The sequence below is a fragment of the Pristis pectinata genome, chromosome 17 (genome assembly GCF_009764475.1).
Source record: "Pristis pectinata isolate sPriPec2 chromosome 17, sPriPec2.1.pri, whole genome shotgun sequence".
Classification (NCBI taxonomy): domain Eukaryota; kingdom Metazoa; phylum Chordata; class Chondrichthyes; order Rhinopristiformes; family Pristidae; genus Pristis; species Pristis pectinata.
The window spans coordinates 9,947,167-9,966,295 of record NC_067421.1 but is presented as its reverse complement, the minus strand read 5'-3'; the positions used below and the strand labels follow the sequence as shown (position 1 = coordinate 9,966,295).

The window sequence follows — 19,129 nt, the reverse complement described above, 5'->3', positions numbered from 1 at the left end:
ATTGTGCACTGTTGGAGGGGACAGGGGTGATCTTATGACATGATATCGACCTGAAACAATAAGCCTATTTCCCTCATCACGAATGCTGCCTGAACTACTGAGTATTTCCAGTACTTTCTATTTATATTTGAGACTCTTCTTGGGGCTAAGACCAAGTTTGCTGTGCATTATTCACATGGTTGTTTCGTTGGAAGGACGGTCCATATCGGCAAGGCTATTATCAGATTAGTGTTGCACACAGATGGAGCTCAACAACATGCTGTATTCCTCCGGTTTCCGCGGAGAACAATGAACAACTGGGCCAGAGACGAAAATTCACTATTGTTCTACTGTCGTGATTCGTGATCGAAACCGAGAAGGAATCAGCGTCGACAGAGCAAATATATGAGACATCACAATTTATGATATCTCAGATTAACACCTTTGAATCAGAAATGATTCAAATAGAAACAGCGTTGCATTTGAAATCAGTTCAATAATTTTATTCAACGGTTACAAAGAATACCAAGGGTACAATAGTAATATCCGTGCCTTTGGTTAATATTATTGAATTCACAAAAGCAAGATTAATTCATTTTGCGACTACAATTAACAGCAACGGCCTTTCCATTGAAGAAGCAATAAAGTCAAAGTTTCAATTTCAAAGATAATTTCTTTACTAAAACTCCGAAGTCCAATACACTTCTACCTTATTGCAATATCAGGAAAATTAATAGTGATAAACAAACTTTGTCAGCTCAGCTCACAAGTTTCTGACATCAGATACAGCTGGATCTTGCGATGCTTGATTGAAGTGGGTTTGCCTGAGATTCGTGTTCAACCATACAGGAGTAAAGTTCGTGTGAGTTCCAGTATAAGGCTGGCAGAGTCAGGTAACCGCTCGCACTGAACGTGTTTTCCATGTTCTGCTGGATCGGGCTGGTCTCAACGCCATTCCTTGTTTCACTGCCGTCCACAGTCCACTCAATGTCTACAGGGCCCGGATTAAACCCGTTCACCAACCACACCAGGGTGGCGGTACCTTTTGCAGCGATTTCATTCGCTGAAGGCGGAAGAACGGACACGGCGGGGGCCCGTGGATCTGTTGTGAAAAAAATGACCCGGTTTAATTAAGACTAGGGACTTGCTTTGGCTGGGATGTTATATTTGTTTAAAATATGTTTCGTTTTGCGCTGAATCATTCAATTGAATTTATAAATCCTTTTCCCTCGACTATTTCAAACCATAATATGGGCAATAAAAAGATCCTAGTTAAAGAGTCTGATGAACAATGTGCCGGAGAGATACTGTGACAGATCCTCTCTGCGCAGTGTCACAAAACTAGATACGTCTTCTTTCCCTTTTTTATAAGTTCTTCCTTTTCTGTTGGATTCAATTTATGAATGATATAAATGATATCTCCGGTGGTGATATTCACACTAACGGATTGACGTTTATTTTGTGGTGTGTACACAGTTCATTAAGAGGAGAAACCGACTTTATTTAAATCCGGCAGGAATATCAGAATCGGAGTCTTGTAGCTGCTCTAAGTCACCAATTCACCGAGGTTGTTCTGCTGCAATTTGCAGTTCGAATTCGGAATTATATTTGAAATGTCAGTTCGCCTTCTTGGATTGCTGTTCTGCGTATTAAAACTGATTTCTGGAGCAGATATCCGAAATCTACTCCTTTCACTATTTGGGAGAAAAGCTGTCCCAGTCGTAACACGTCAACCAGGATCACAACGGTGTGGATCCTCGCCGATTGCTGAACCCCCGTTAACCAAGCAGGTTACATTCATACCTGGACAGCCTTGGGTAAATTAAAGTTAATGAGATGCAGGCGAAATTATTGTCAATATGTGAAGTGGAAACGCTTGGAAGCATTTACAGTGGTGATGCTGTGGGGATTGCAACTCTAACATCAAGGCTTTAGTGTTCCAAAGCCATCAGGTCTTGTTTCTTGGCCATGATTACCTTCAAATGGCTTTGTGGTAAAAATGTGGTTCTGATGTGCGAGAGCAGTGGTCTTTTCATTACTCAATGAATGTATAAAGCGATTGAAACTGAATTTGAAACTCTTGTTTCAATATCGAACAAAGGAACGCTGAACAAATTACTCTGTCGCATCATGGCACGTTACAGTATGAACTGAACGAGTGAAAAGGAGCTCCAATGTAGCTCCAGCCCACTAGGGGTTTGTTCATTCGTTCAGATGCGCTGGATGCCAAAAGTTTTATTTGAGAAATTTATCGTTATTCTGTAAAAGATCCCGAGAAACAACTAGCTCCCAATTCCGGTTATTTCACTGGTGGAGGTTACGGCAGGAGCACGCCATTTGCACCTAAATGCATTGAAAATAATCATGCATAATGTGATCTGACTTACCAATTATTTTCGCTAAATTAATAAGAACCCACAGCAGCTTCGGATGAATATTTTTTTACTTATTACAATACCCAGCCTCGTTCCTTTCCGAAGAATAAACCGTTATTCCACGTGGCACAGTAATAGTCCGCAGCGTCCTCTGATTGAACGTTCGATATCGTGAATGTCGCAATGTTGCCTGACACTGAGAGAGAGGAACGGTCTGGTATTCCCGAGGCTCTGTAAATGCTGCCGGAATAGTAGTAGACAAGAAGCTGGGAGTGTTTCCAGAAACCTGCCAGTACCAGGAAGCTGGTGCACTCCCTAAACTGGCGCCAGACATGGTACAAGGTATTTGCAGGTTCTTTCCCGGGGAGACAGACTTCGAAGGCCTTTGATTTACTGTAACTTCCGCGTTTGAATCTGTAAAAAAAAAAGACCAATAGTGAAAAAATACAGAACAAATGGTATAGCAGTGGGAGAAAAGCCTCATGGACTGCACAACACCCACACGCTAACGGCACGGATCCAGTAAGACATTGTAATTAAATTATTAGAGCTCCAACTGGACGACAGTTTCCAACTGAACTGGCGTCAAAACATCGTCTCTACCTCTCTTTATTGATCGTGTGACGAGGTATCATTGTCTGTCCCTTATTTATGCAAATCAGTCAAAGCGGAATGCTAGTTGGGTTTAAACAGAAGTTACCAGATTCATTCTATTTCAAATTATTCCGTAACCATGAACCTGGCATGATATTATTTTCTGGTTTTGCATTTCTAAATCACTTGAAGTGTTCTGAAACAGAGAGGGAAATAGGAAACATTGATATGGGAGACATTTTTATTTTATCTTTGGTCGGTTTCTAAATTATCTGGCAGTACGTATATACCAAAGAGGTTTCTGTGAATTACCGAGGGAAAATGAAGAGAAATATTCCAAACAGCTGGTTCACCTGCAAGTTTTTTTTTCTCTCGTGAGGACGTAGTCACCGTCCTCTGCACCGAATGTGTTTCATTGTCGTCTTAAATCTGCGTATTTTCCTCATGTTCGAATACATAAATTCCGCAGGCCACCCTTGTAGATGCTGTGTTGCAGGCATCGGAAGAAACCAATTGATTTAAAATATCGTTGAAATTTACATCTGATTAACCGTTCAGGGAGACAATTCTGACCACTCTGTGTGTGTGTGTGTGTGTGTGTGTGTGTGTGTGTGTGTGTGTGTGTGTGTGTGTGTGTGTGTGTGTGTGTGTGTGTGTGTGAAAGAGAGAGAGAGAGATAGAGTGTGAGCCCGCGCGTGTGTGTCCCTTGGGAGAGGTCTTATTTTCGTGTTTTCCGGGTCTACTTTTAATCTGCTGGTGAAATCCGCAGCAGACCTCTGTCCAAAGATCGCAGCAGCGCTTGCACTTCGAAAAAAATGCTATTACGTTTGAATTCAATGAAGGACAAAATGGAGAAAAACGTTGCACTGACGTGTGGTAATGTAACGAACCGTATTATTGATAGATATTGATAATTGTTATTTTCCTTGCACTTGAGATTTTTACGTATTTAAAATGGTATCAGTCGGTGATGTACATGAGCAGTGATGTACAAGACCAACGCCTGCAAAATCACCCTCGGATCGAAAGCGGTAAAATTGCTGTGTTCTCGGATTTCCAACGAACTTTTCTTTCCCTTTGAAAGGCCATGAAAGATCCAAAGGAATAATTCTAAATTGTTTGTAGGCGTTGGTCTTGTTTGTTGAAGCTTTGTTCTATTGACAGGATTCGTAGGTTCTATGTGTATGTAAAGTCACAATGTAAAACGGCCCTACTTCAGCAACAAGAGCAACCGGCAACATTGTTGGAAAAGATTAATGGCAATTCAGACATTAATATCAACTGGAGTCATTAATTTTCTTCTTACAACTTTATTTGTGGAAATGTGCACAAACATGTTAATAGCCTGGAAACTGCAGCAAGAGACATCGCTTTCACTGTGTTGGGGGCATTACATGGCAACAAAAACGCAGACATTTCACAACAGAAGGCGTTCAAGGGAAACCCTTATAGGCAGATATTAAAAATAGAAATAATATCAAATGGTAAATCCGGAAAAATACTTAAATTAGTTTAGATTGGTTAGATTATTGAGACTACAGTGTGTTATCTTTTGTGTGAGACAACTATCATGTGGACTGAATTATTCTCCACTGGAGAATGGGTTTCAGACATTCTTAATGTCTTCTGCTTCACGTAATGTCAATATAGATCAAACGATGAAGATCCAAAAATCTTTTCTGAACCTACAAGAGTAAAAACGAAAAGGACAGAAGAGATTTATGTAAAAAGATAATTCAGACTTATTGAATGTCTGATATAATAAATGACTGCCTTGCATACATATTTTTGGCAAAGAAGGGGTGGGAGAAAGTACTTGAAATATTGTTACTACTCAAACTAGAAAAGTCACCTGATTGAAATCGATGAAAATTTGGGGAAAGTATGAAAGGAAATAATATTGACTCTCGTCACCATCTTCCAAACTTCCTTTGACATTGCAGTGTGATGGGATGTCAGGAAGTTTTCAACTATTCAGTTTAAATTCGGAATGATCAGATTAGCTCGTGAGGTCTTGTACGTTTCACAACAAAGAGATGGGAGAGGGTGGTGACCATGGCCTTAGCAAAATAATTGGAGTAAAATATTGTTTTGAAGAATTAAAGAGATTGCAAGTAGCATAGACGTGTTGATGAGAAATTGTGCGTGAACTATTTTTATTCAACTCTGTCATGAAGGGAGAGGGCAGCTGATCACAGGACAGTTGATTTTGTAAACATGCACTTCCAAAAGGCATTTGAACATAACTAAAGAAAATTTTGAATTGACAAAGCGACTTTCATAGCCTTAAATTTTCGAATGTTCTTTAAAGGCAACAATGCGTTTTTTAAAAATTATAGTCAGGGTTTAAACGCTTCTGCTAAATTCTATTATAATAATCCAACAACTAATAGAAAAACCGAAACCCATATCGTCAAAGCAGTGACAGACTTGTCAGACAATGACCAGTGGAATAAGAAGTCTAACCTGCTCTTGACATTCAGTGGCATTAACACACACTCATGACTTTTCAACCACTTACAAAGCAAAATTTAGAATGTCATGAAATACTCTCCACGTGCCAGAATAAGTACACCTTCAACAATACTTGTTAAGCTCCGCACAAATGCAAGCAGTCCACGTGATTGCTGTGCCACCCATCACATTAAACGTTCATCTTTCCACCACCGATAGACCACGACCGCAATGCGTATCACCTGTAAAATGCACTGGAATTACTCGCCGAGGTTCCGCTCTAGGTGCGTACTCCCACCAGCACATACAGAATCCTCCCAGTTCCACACTATCCAGGCTTCTGAATATCTCACTTTCTCTCGCTGCTTCTCGTTCCAAATCTTACAACATGCTATTCTGTGATAATATTAACACGCGAAGAATTGTATGCTTGGATGAATAGTAAATACAATGTATTGCTTGTTTGGATGGACAAATTCACAGCGATATATTCACCCCCGCAAATAATTAAAGGCGAAGTGCATTTGGTTCAGTGCGAGCGAGCAGAGAGTACTGGTGAACTCCTGTTTCATGTTTCACATTCGAGAAAAATGAACAATGGTGTCACCCTGCAACAGTGCTGGGTCGGTGGACCTTCCATCGATCTGTTAGCAACTTAGGTTTAATTGGCACATTTACAATGTCGGCAAGTAGCCGGAAATTGGAACGTTTACATAAAAGAGGGACATTGGGGCAGACAGGAGAAGGGAGCTGGACAGTTAAAAAACATTACAGATAATTTTGAAGAGTCTCGGCCCGACACGTTGACCGTGTATTGCCCTCCATGGATGCTGCCTGACCTGCTGAATTCCTGCAGCATTTTTGTTTTGTGTTTTGCTTCAGATTCCAGCATCTGAAGAATTTTTTGTTCCTTAATTTTGAAGGGACTTTTCTTGGTAGAAGAAAGGAGACAAGACAACATAAAATAATGGTGCCGAGAGCCCTGGGCATATAAGTGAACAGGCATTGAAGGAGGGTTTGAGAAAGCAGTATCACAGGGTTTCGAAATGGAATCACATCGCTGGTACCTGAAAAACGAAAGCATCGGTACAGAAAGGAAGAGCGAGACGAAAAGGCAGAAAGTGGTAGAGACAGATAGATAGACAGACAGATGGGTGGATAGATAGACAGACAGACGGACAGACTGTCGGAGTTGCAGGTTCATGTGATCCCGTGTGTTGCCATCAGCTGTAAGATCTTGCGTTACAATTAAATATGGGTCCAAATTGCCGACGTGACGTCGTATCGGTAAGGAGTGAGTTACCAGAACAACTTCATGCATGCGGCAGTCACTGTGTATTGTTTGGGTTCTGTAATGAATGCATATCCTCCTGGCAGACTTTAATGCGAAGGACGTAAAGGACACAAAGTTTGGAAAGATGTGAATGGAAAAGAACGGGTAGGAAAAGGTAACTCAGACAGAGTCCTCCAGTTGATGCAAGATGGCTCTGTTACATCCAACACTGTATTCCATGAACAAGACAAACACGAAGTGCAACACCCACATAGCCTGGCACCTGCTAGATTATCTCATCGCCCGTGCAAGGGTCAGTAAACATACTGTCGAGTCATTAAACACTGAAACGGCCACTTCGGCTCGCTTTATCTATGCCCCACATCAGAAGCCTATGTGTAATAATCCTAATACCCAGCTCTCGGACTCTGGCCTTCTATCCCATGTCAGGTGAAACGCTCATCTGAATACTTTTTAAATGCTGTGAGAGTTTCTTCGGCTTTCTTCCTCAACAGAGCATTCTAACTTTCAACCATCCTCTGAGTGAAAATATCTTCTGCAAGTTCCGTCTAAATTCCATACCCCTTGTCTTAAACCTATGTGCTCTGGTCGTATACACACATGTTCGGTGGAGAATATTTCTCACTATCGCACATACAACGTTTCGTAACAGTTGCAATCACTGTTGCATCAACCACGAACAGTTATTCAAGATAGCGGACAAATCGAAATGTAGAAAAGACAGAGGACTCCCCCTGCTGTCTGGCTCAGGGAAAGTCACCGCCATCATCCTCAAACCACCTTCCGTGGAGGTCGAAAACTGCAATCCACATCACATCGTGGATTCCAAACAGTCGACATCACCTTCATTGTGTAGCGACTTTCAGAAAATGCATGGAGCAGCAGTACAAATGTTTCTTCTTACCTCACTGGGGAAAAGATTCGTATTGGTATTGGTTGATTCTTGTCACTTGTACCGAGGTACAGTGAAATACTTGTCTTGCATTTCGTTTGTACAGATCAATTCATTACACAGTGCATTCAGGCAGTACAGGGTTAAAACAATAGCAGAATACAGAGTAAAGTGTCACAGCAACAATATGGTGAAAGGTCATAATAAGACAGATTGTGATGTGTATAAAGGAGCCGTTTAGTAGTCTTATGACAGTGGGATAGAAGCTGTCCTTGAGCCTGGTGGGATGTGCACTCAGGCTCCTGTATTTTCTGCCTGATGGGACAGGGGCGAAGGGAGAATGACGCAGGTAGGTGGGGTCTTTGATTATGCTGGCTGCTTCACCAAGGCAGCAAGAGGTATAGAAAGAGGCTGGTTTCCATGATGTGCTGGGCTCAACACAGATGTGCGCAATGCCAAAATTACATTGTTAATTGAACAGCATGTCCTTCCTTTTCGTTCAGACTGTTTTTCCTACTACAGCAAGGCAGAGTGGGGATAATTACATATATTTTCCGCCAAACACGAAAGGCTGCCCACCGATGTAAGTAACACACCAAATGCTGAAGGAACTCAGCAGGTCAGGCAGCATCTAAGGAGCGAAATGGACAGTCGACGTTTCAGTTCGAGACCCTTCATCTGGACTGAAAGATCGAGGGGAAAGAGCCAGTATAAAACGGTGGAGGGAAGGGGTGGAACAAGAGCTCGCAGGTGACGGGTGGATCGAGGTGAGGGGGGTGATAGACAGATGGGAAGGGGGGAGTGGGATTGGCGCCAGAAGCTAGGAGGTGATAGATGGAAGTGACAAAGGGCTGATGATGATAGAGTCTGATAGGAGAGGAAGGTTGATCATGAAATGAAAGGAAGGAGGTTGGGAGGGCAGGCGAGAGTAGTGGGGGAGGGGAACGAGTGGGAGGAGTGTGCGGGTGATGGGCAGATGGAGAAGGTGTAGGAGAAGAAAAAGACATGGTGATGGGGGCAGGTAGATCAGGAGGGGAGAGAAAAGAGACGGGGGGCAGTTAACGGATGTTGGAGAATTCAATTCCCATACCGCCAGAATGTACGCTACCAAGGCGGAAAATGAGGCGTTATTCCTCTAATTTGCATTTATCCTCAACTGTAAGTGACTGCAATGGATTTTATACGTGTGATTTATGTGGCGTTGTCCAGCACTCATCGAGTTTGTCTGGATAAATTGCTCTTGTTTTATTGAGAGTGTCATTGTTGACAAACATTTCTATGATTTCACGCTGAAACAATTGTGCCCCAACTCTGTGGCTGTCGTGCTAATGTCAATACACACTCTGTTTATTTAGAGCAGATGATTAGTTGGAACAAAATGCAACATTTAGTGTGAATATGAAGCCCCTGTAGAATAAAGGGTTGAGTTTTGGTTTTCATTTCTTTATTTGGATAAAATCAAGGTGGTTGGTTCGAAGAGTGAAAATTAGGGGTAGGAAACAGATTATCAGTCTGCAGAATCCCGGTGACATTTCTAAATGAATGGAGGCTCCCAGAAAAATCCAGTAAATATCCAAGTCCGCACATTCTCAAGTTCCATATCATTAGTAACCGAGCACCCGTCATTACCTCCTATTCAATAACAACAGACATACGAGGAATTAAGAACGCCTAGAAACTGTGCAGGTGCAGGAGTGGGGAAGATCTCCTGAAAGCTTATCGGCCTGAAACGTCAACTCCATTTTCCACTCTGGAGATGGCGCCTGGCCTTCTATGTGTTTTCAGTATTTTATATTTATATTTGGCATACTTGTTGGTGCGAAGACCAGGTTTGCCGTGCAGAATTCACACGGCGTTTTGCCAGGTTGACGCAGAACTTTGGCAAGGCCCAATACTTGATCAGTGTTGAGCACGGATAGACTCAACATCTGCTTTTGCTGCATTCCTCCGCTTCCTGCGGAGAGCAATAAACAACCGTACGGGCGGTGTAATCTCTCGCCCCTTGTACGATCGTCATTCACGATAGAAACTGTGAGAAAATCAGCATGGATAGCGCACAGCTAAGAGACAACATAAGCCATCAAAGGTCATCACGAATTGGATGAGAAATGAAACAAATAGGAACAGTGCTGCTTTTGAAATCAGTTCAATAATTTTATTCAACGGCTACAAAGAATACCTTGGATACACTTGCAAATCTGTGCTTTTAGTCAACGTTATTGAATGCACAAAAGGAAGACGATTTCATCTTGATGTTTCAATCAACCTCAACAATCTCTCAACTGCATTTAAAATGAACAAGTCATAAAAATCGACGTTTCGACTTCAGAGCATTTTTCTTTATTTAAAAATCGAAATCTAATACATTTCTACCCTCTTGCCACGTAAATGGAACGAAAATTGATTAAAACACTTTGTCAGCTCAGCTCACAGGTTTTCAACATCAGATACATCCGGATCTCGCGATGTTTGCCTTAATCGGGTTTGCCTGAGACTCGTGTTTAACCACACAGGAGTAAAGCTCGTGGGAGTTCCAGAATGAGGCTGGCAGAGTCAGGTAACTGCTCTTACTGAATGTGTTGTCCGTCTCCTTCCGGATGCGGCTGGTCTCAACACCATCTCTTCTCGCATTGCCGTCCACAGTCCAGTCGATGTCTACGACGCCCGGATTAAACCCATTCACCAAACACACCAGGGTCGCTGTTCCCTTCCCTGTGACCTCCGCCGCTGAAGGTGGGAGTAGAGACACAGTTGGTACACGGGGATCTGTTAGAAATAGAAGGTCAAGATTTAGTTAGGGTTTGGAATCTCTTCACTTGAAGCATCATCTATGTTCAAAATACATTTTGCTTCGCACGGGTCGATTCAATTCAATAAAAAGCTCGCCACTATCTACCACTACCAAAATATTACATCCCTGCTGTATTCTCTTTAGAACATTACAGAACGAGGGGTCCAATCAAAAATTCCCTTCCAGGATACCGGGAGAGATCCAGACTGCGGAGTGATGGAAAACGGACTACAGTATATCGTTAGTCTTCGGCAACTGTTGCAGAATTTTATTTCAGTTGCCCGAAATTTACACAAATCTCAGGAGATGGAACTGCTTGCCTCTCGCAAGCATTAAGAAATCCTCCTAGACTCTTAAGTCGGCGTTTTCACATCGTACTCAAGTTAGACCGACGTGATTTGAACCGCATGAACATTAGAACTGCAGCTACTTTAAACTAATATGCCTTTTTTGAAAAAGTACTCTACGCAATGATCCAGCTCAGGTGTCCAGAGAAGAACTGCGCAACTTTCTCTTTTCTCTCATTGGGAGGAGGTGAGCATCGGGGTGTCTGTTACAACACATGGAACTGAAATACTTGCAGCAAAAGTATATGAAGTTGACATCCTAAACAAAAAGAATACTAGAAACAGTCAGCAGCGTAAGCAGCATCTGTGGGGCTAGAAACGGGATTGATGCTTCGATCAAGGGTCTTCATAAGAACCGGAATGTATTAAGCTGTACAGAGGGGTTGGGGAGCAAACAAAGGGATAGTCTCTGATAAAAACGGCGATAATACAATTTGGTGTTGAACTCCTGTTAGGCAATTTTTACATGCAGTGTTTGTTCTGTTCTTCAAGCTTGTCTCCTTCTAGTAATTCTTTCCATAACTTGTTTCACTACTAGATATTGCACTACCAGATTCCCAAAAATCAGAGTTTGAGCATGCATAAATTCAACACCCTATCCCATCACTATGGCGATTTAACAATTACATAATAATTTCTATATTCGCATTCAGCAGACGGCCGTTTTAAATAAACATGGATTAAGATGAAACACAGCAAACGTCCCGTCGCAGAAGTCCTGCACAATGAAATTCAATAAGTGAGAGCGAAGTAATTAAATACATATGTGAAAATGACAAGTTCAGAATCATGGGATTTCATTTTGGCGGACGTAGCCCTAAAGTCAGAGCGTTAAAGTTCGAAAGGCATCAGGTCTTATTCTAGACGCAAGTTTAGTTTAACAGAGAGCATTGAGGATAAGAATGGGTTTAGAAACTTCAACGTCAGAAAGCAATACTATGGAATTCTTCAGTAATTTAACGAAGCCGCCAAATGGTTCCAATCAAATTTTATACTCAGATTAATAATAAAACAAAGCAACGGCCAACACATCAGTCGGTCACCCAGTGAATGCCTCAGTACTAACTGGACCCGTAAAACAGATTACCCTGATATAGCTGCTGCGAGTTACAGTACAGGCACACGACCCTGCACTGAGAATCAGTGTGTAAAATGTGGTTCAGTTTCAGGCGCCGCTCCAAAAGTAGTATCTTTCTGCAAAACAACATTCCATTTATTACAAAGGGGACGACTGCTAACTACAATGGGAATCACCATCGATCGGCAAGGACGCAATGCAATGACGAGTTTTGCTGAACTGGTTATTTTCAGAGTAAATGTAAGAATACTGGCAATGAATGCGCTAAATATAGCAAAGGCATTGCGACAGAATATAGGTTGACAGCTAACATATCTATTCACAGTTTTGACGACGCACATCGACCTCAAACGTTAATTTTGTTTCTCGATCTGCGAATCCATCCTACCTACATATTTCTATTTATATCTCAGATTTGGAATATGTGCATTATATATCCATGTCCCCTGGCGCCGTGAACGCCATGTCTGGGACGTAAAATTAAACCTCATGAATTGTTTCATAAAATTGCAACAGTATGGTCATGAATTTAACCAGGTTCATTAATTCACCTTGAAAACAATTCATGTTCAAAATCAATAATTAGCTCTCATCGAATTGCAGCTGGGTGTTTTACATATTATCGCCAGTGTGCAAGATAGCTTTTAGAATCTGCTTCCCGCAGATTTTCATGCTCAGGGATCGATCTGAACTCGATTCTGTCAATACAAATGCACTCAACCTCCAGCAGAGCCACCGCGACCCCATCAAAAGCACTAAACGTTAAAGCCTCATCATTCTGTAACGAGGAGTCGAACTCCTATCCAGGTTTAGATTCGGAAATAGTAATTCCTATGACAAATTTAGAGGAGTCCATCGGCGTGGGAGGCTTCTGGAGAGTTGGGTTGTTTTAAAAATATCAGTTGTAAAAGCAATCAATTTTAGCCAATCTATAAACCACGCACTTGTTAACAGGAACCAACAGCTACGTTGGATTAAGTTACTTTACTTACTGCCAATGCCCAGACACGTTCCTTTGCCAATTATCCAGCCGCTATTCCACATGGCACAGTAATAGTCCGCAACGTCCTCCGATTGAAAGTTTGATATTGTCAATGTCGCAGTGTTGCCTGAAACTGAGCCGGAGAAACGGTCTGGAATTCCCGGGCCTCTGTAAACGCTACTCCCGGAATAATAGGATACCACACCCCGGGGAGTGTTCCCGGGAATCTGCTGGAGCCAGGAGACACCGTTACCCCCTAAACTAGCGCCAGACATAGTGCAGGTGATTTGGACGTTCTGTCCCGGAGAGGTGGTCTTCGAAGGCGGTTGATTTACTGTGACCTCCGCGTTTGAATCTGAAAAAAGATGGATATCAGAAAAACATGAAGACGATTGACAGCACTAATACTTGGTAAAATATAGCAGCAATTACCGACAAGGATACTACCCAGTGTTGCCGGCAAGAGATCTAAAGTTCATGAAACTAAAATACTCACAAAATGCGAAAAGCGCCAACGCACTGACAACACGGATCCAGTGAGACATTGCAGTTTAATGACTGGAGCTCCGACAGGGCGACAGTTTCCAGCTGAATTGGCTTCTCAACTTTCTCTCCGGCTCACTTATGAATCGTGTGACGAGGTGTCACTGCGTGGTCCTGTTTATGCAAATCAGTCAAATCAGAGAGTTCCTTGTGGCAAATAAGCAGTTGCAGATTCTTGCTTAGTTATATTATTCGCCATCTATTCGGCAGATATGGATTTTTCTTTTGGGTTTTGTATGTTTGCATCCTTTGATGTTTTCTTAAGTATGAAGATAAATCATAACAGTATTCACCGTCTTCCAGAGGTCACAGTTGGAAGGCACGAAAGGCTTGAAACAAGACTGCAAGAAAGATTTCAGTTGTCGCTTTAGGAAACAGTTCTGACAATCTTGTAGAGGTGTGTGTGTGTGTGTGTGTGTGTGTGTGTGTGTGTGTGTGTGTGTGTGTGTGTGTGTGTGTGTGTGTGTGTGTGTGTTTGTTGCTTGTTGGAGGGCTCTGCTTTTAGTGAGCCACTGGAATGCGTAGCATATCTTTACCCAAAGAAAAGCACAGAAGAAATGCCATTGAAATTCACTTCAATGGTCAAATGGGGCGATACGTTTAACCTACGCGGTGATCTATGATGACAGATATTATTGATATCTAATTTAATTAATATTTGACATACTTTTCGTAATTTTAAGATAGCATCAGTCGCTGATGTGCATGAGCAGTAACGATCATTGCCTGAGCAACGGGCATGATCACAGGAAACGTTCATTGCAACTCCAGACAATAATATCGATTGGAGACATTGATTTTCCATTTACATCGTTAGTAATCGAAAGGCAGATAACCGTATAACCATGAACCAGAAAAGTTCCTAAAGTCATACACGAAATGTGTTCGGGATTCCTGTTCGTTGAAGCTATGTCCTCCTAAGAGGATTTAGGACTTGTCTGTATGTGCGCGACACTTCTTCCATCCTGCGAGACCAGACGATGATCAGAGATGAAAATTGTGCTGCCACTTTAACAAGAGTAACGGGGGAGATTGCAGGAAACAATTCATGCAAGTTCAGACATTAATATCAATTGGAGTCATTAATTTTCCATTGAATTCCTTGTGATTGAAAGGCAGACAAACGTGTGAATGGTCTGGAGACTGCAGCCTGAGACATAGCATAAACTGGGCTGTGATCTTGACATGGCTACACCAGCGTGAGCATTTCAGGAGGAGAGATATTCGCCGAGTGAAGTCCTCGCAGGCACTGAAAGCAATGGAAATAATATCAAAATAGTAAATCGGGAAGAAGTCTTCAATTAATTTGGGATGATTAATGCGTTGTGACCACAGGTGTAATGTGTTTTGGTTGAAGTGATTAAAATATGCCTTTTAATTAATGTAATGATAACATGCATTAAAACTTGATGATCACATTCTGTTCCACAAATAGTTTGATCATTTCAAAATACATGAGTTTTCAGCAGAATTAGAAGAAAGAATTGGAAAGGACAACAGAAAGAGGAATGCAGGCAGAACGAATTGTTTGAAAATAGACACATTAAAAGGGAATTCAAAAATATTTTCTGGAACTATTATAGCAAAAGGATAAGAATGGAATGATTCAGTAACACAAAATAGTTTATGTCGTTCAGGCAGAGGGAATGTCTGATGTAATAAATGTGTTCATCGCATGTGATGAAGAGCTGTTGAGATAAAATACTGAAATACTAACAATGTTAGGAGTTGAAAATTTAAATGATTCAAATCAAATGCATATTTCGGAAAAGCAAAAATGGAGCTAGCAGCGACACTCACTATTCTCTTCTAAACCTCCTTTGATATTGCACTACAACATGATGACAGGAAGTTTCCAAATACTACACCCCTGCTTAACTGGAGCTGAACGGAAGGCAACAGCTAATGTAATCTAATAAAGTTGGCAAGGGAGACGTGGCAATCTGTTCATCATCCTAAACGGTCATTTCTGTAAACATGTTACGTATTTCAAAATCGCGTGTCATAAAATTAATTAAATGTAATAGATTTTAAATATAAATCAAATGGCAGCATCACTGGTTTTTGAGTGAATTATTGGCCTGGCACAACACGTTTTATTTTTGCTGTCCAAGCCAGAGCACGATTGTTTGTTTTTAAAATTTAAATCATGGGTACCAAAATTGCTGCTCATTTTTTAAATTGACACCAATATAATCTGGAAGTTACCAGAACAGTCTTACCCACGCGGCTGTCACTGTACATAGGTTTGTTTGTACTTTGGGTTCTGTCACTAACGCATCTCCTCTCAGGCGACTTCAATCCCGCAGTCGGAAGGGACATAAACATTGGAAAGGTGTGAATGGAAAGGAAGGAGTCGGAAGAATTCCCCCACGGAGGTCTCCTCCTGATAGAAAGTAGCCCTGCCCAACACCGTATTTCATGAGAAAGGCAAACGCAAGATATCAGTACAACAACCCACAATGCAGGCACTTGCACCAACTGGATGATCTCATTGTCCGGGCAATGGACAGCAGGGATGCTGTATTGTCAGACAGAACTGAAACAGTCCCTTCAGCCCACTGTGCCAGACAAACCATCAGGTGTATAATTATCATAATCCTATTTCCCAGCACTCGGATTATGTCCTTCCGTGTCATGGTATTTGAAGTGCTCGTCTAAATATCTGTTAAATGTTAAATGTACCAGCTCTTCAGCAGTGTAATCCAGATTTCAACTCTACTGTGCGAGAAAAATCTTCCTCAAATTTCCTCTCAATACCTTACTCCGTGCCTTCAATTTATGCAACCTGATCGTGTTTGCATGGCAAAGGAAAAGCTATCTCACGATCACGCACATAATACATTGCAAAATAGTTGGCAATCACTGCTCAACCGACTACGGCCTGTCATTCAAGAAAAAGACACAAATTCAGTTGCACAAACGACAGCGTAGACCCCCTGCTGTATGCCAAACGGAATGTCATCACCATAATCCTCCCAAACGCTTTCTTTTGGTGGTTAAAGAGCTGTTTCTAAAGGAACACCGTGGATTCCAACCATTTTGAGAAACAGTGCACATGATGTTCATCGTGCAACCCATCTCAGAGAGATGCAAGCAGCAGCCACTGTACATGTTGATTCTATCCTTCACTGTTGAAAAGATCTCACCGCAGGTGCACGCTCATGCCATATGCTGTTCTCTACCGAAAGAAAGGACATGAATTCACCTCTCGAAAGAAGAACAGGTCCATCGTGTCCCAAATACAAAGGTCTGCAAAATACTAGATGTATCTAATTTCTGCTTCAGTTCCATTCAATCAACCGAATCAAAGAAATTGATGTTAGCTGTGAGCCTTATTGCAATAGTACATTAACCCAAAATAAAATATTGGCAATACTCAGAAGGTCAGGCAGCATCTGATTCTCTTCTTGATTTTTCAGCTCTGGTCGAGGATCACTGACCTGCATGCACCCCTGCTGAAATGCACCCCCTTGGGTGGATCTCCACAGTTGAGAAATATTGCATTTATTTGACCCTGCATCACTTTATTCTGTGGGCCTAGAGGTCGTGCTATAAGTATTTTTCGATACTACATGAGTCTTGGTGAGATGTGTAGTTGTCACGAACATGTAGAATGTTCGAAGGTCACCACTGAATCACTTTTCGTTTTTGACCATTTGCATTCCTCAAGCAAAACCACTAAAGAAGGATTGACTGCTTGTTATCCCTGTATAGGACTGAGCCTCAAATTTGTACTTATAAACAACGAGGACATTAGGACAGACAGGTGAAAGGGGATCGACAGCTAAAATTTATTGCGGAAAAATTTGAAGTGACTTTTCCTGGCAGGAGTAATTTTAAAAAAAAATACTACTCTGAAGAATGGTGCAGAGAGCAGTGGACATATTGGTGAGCAGGCCTTGAAGAGTTGGGGGGGGGGGGTGGTTGAAAAAGCTGCGAAAAAGGTCATCACGGGATTTTGAAATAGAAACACGTGTCTAGTGCCTGAACCGAAAACAGCGGTAGAGAGAGAAGGCGGGGTGGCGGGGTGGTGGGGAGGAGAATGACGAAGAGAGAGGTGGAAAAGCAGAAAGAAGTAGACAGAGGAGGGCAAACAGACAAACGGGTGGTAAAGGCGTGGGTAGGCTGGTACAAACTGAATCTGGGACAATTTCTGAATTAATTATTTCGAGAGTACTGCCCGAACTTCCGTACTCTTGCACCCAGCGCGGGCAGCGATTTTAATTAAACGAAAAAAGACTAGAACTTCCTGCTTTTAATTATTGTAATAAAACAGTTGAAGTATTCAATCCAAGTTAATATACAGAGGTAAGTATGATCAACTAATTGTATGGTGCACATTTCGACCGGACAAGGAACATAATGTATATGTTAACTGCAGGATGTCGGAGGTGCAGGTCAATGTGATCCCGGGTGTCGCCATCAGTCATAAAATCTTGCGTTACAATTACCTATGGGTCCGAATTGCCAATGTGATGAAGTATCAGGAAAGACTGAGTAACCTGAACAACATCATGCATGCAGCAATCACTGTCCATTGTCTCAGTTGTAGAATGAATGCATGTCCTCCTGGCAGACTTCAATCAACAAGTCGGAAAGCACTCAAAGTTGCGAAAGGTGTGAATGGCAAAGGAGTAGGAAAAAGTAACTCAGGGTCCTCCTTCTGATACAAGACGGCTCTGTTACATCCAGCACTGTGTATCATGAGAGAGACAAACAGCCAGTGCAACACGGACATACGCTGGCACGTGCTAGATTATTTCATTATCCGTGGAAGAGACAGACAAAAAGTGTTGTAGAGTCATAAAACACTGAAACGGCGACTGCGACTCAACGTGTCCACGCCCGACATCAGGAATCTACGAATGCTAATCCCAAGACCCAGCTCTCTGACTCTGGCCTTTTATCCCCAGTCATTTGAAATCTTCATCTAAATACATTTTAAATGTTCTGACAGGCTCTTCCCCGGCAGAGCGTTCCAGATTTCTACCATCATCTGAATGAAAATGTCTTCTGCGAGTTCCGTATTAATCTCATCTGAAACCGAAGTGCTGTGGTCATATACACACATGATCGGGGGGGGGGGGGGGACGGGGGCGGGGGGCGGGGGGTTGTGGGTGCGCAGAAATATTTTGTATCACACATAAAACTTGCCGTAACAGTTGATAATGACTGTTGTATCGACCACCAATTGTCATCCAAGACAGCGGACAAATCCAAATGCAGAAACGACAGAGGACTCCCTCTTCTGTCTGCAACAGGGAAAGTCACCACCATCATCCACAAACAACCTTCTCTTAGCGGTCACAGAATTGCATCCCGCATCACACCGTAGATTCCAAACAGTCGACATGATCATCAGCATGTGGAAACTCTAAGGGAAATTCATGAAGCAGCAGTATAGATGCTGTTTTTTTAATCTCACTGGGGAAATGATCTCAACACAGATATGAGTTTCTGGAGTTTGATGTTCTCTATTCAAGGAAAATACATTGATTCGCCTATCCAGAGCAGAATATTTCGACAATGTCCCAAATACAAACATATTCTGCAAACTGCGCGATGTGACTGATTTTTCCCTCCGGTCCGTTGATTGAAATAAAAACAAAGAAATTGAGGGTAACTATGAGCCTGACTACAACGGGCAGATTGGTCTAGGAGTACTGAAAATACTGTAAATACTGAGAAGATTAGGTCGGATCCTGTTTCCAATTTTCCAAAAACTACATGGTACCAAGCTGGCAGTGCAGAGGACGCTGTAATGTCATCGCTGAGCCTTGGGTCATTGCTTGCTTAT

General features: G+C 42.0%; 3 protein-coding genes across 3 annotated transcripts in view; all 3 read right to left on the bottom strand.

Moving 5' to 3' along the window:
- Window positions 1–758: 758 nt before the first annotated feature.
- LOC127579602 (immunoglobulin lambda-1 light chain-like) lies at window positions 759–9,531 on the bottom strand. The gene is given in 5 exon segments (XM_052032493.1): window positions 759–1,081; window positions 1,322–1,362; window positions 2,478–2,620; window positions 2,623–2,768; window positions 9,399–9,531. Coding segments are annotated over 5 exon segments (786 nt in total).
- Window positions 9,532–9,718: 187 nt separating this feature from the next.
- On the bottom strand, window positions 9,719–13,447 carry LOC127579216 (immunoglobulin lambda-1 light chain-like). The gene is made up of 3 exons (XM_052031826.1): window positions 13,283–13,447; window positions 12,797–13,141; window positions 9,719–10,354 (listed from the first exon to the last, which is right to left on the bottom strand). Exons 1-3 carry the CDS (start codon window positions 13,329–13,331, stop codon window positions 10,032–10,034), a joined length of 717 nt encoding a protein of 238 aa, XP_051887786.1. The 5' UTR covers window positions 13,332–13,447; the 3' UTR covers window positions 9,719–10,031.
- The window catches only part of LOC127579218 (immunoglobulin lambda-1 light chain-like), a 50,387-nt gene continuing 40,976 nt past the window's right edge, over window positions 9,719–19,129 (bottom strand). The window contains exon 4 of the transcript XR_007957643.1: window positions 9,719–9,854. The gene's annotated coding sequence lies outside the window, so the exon portion shown is untranslated. The remainder of the gene's footprint in view (window positions 9,855–19,129) is intronic.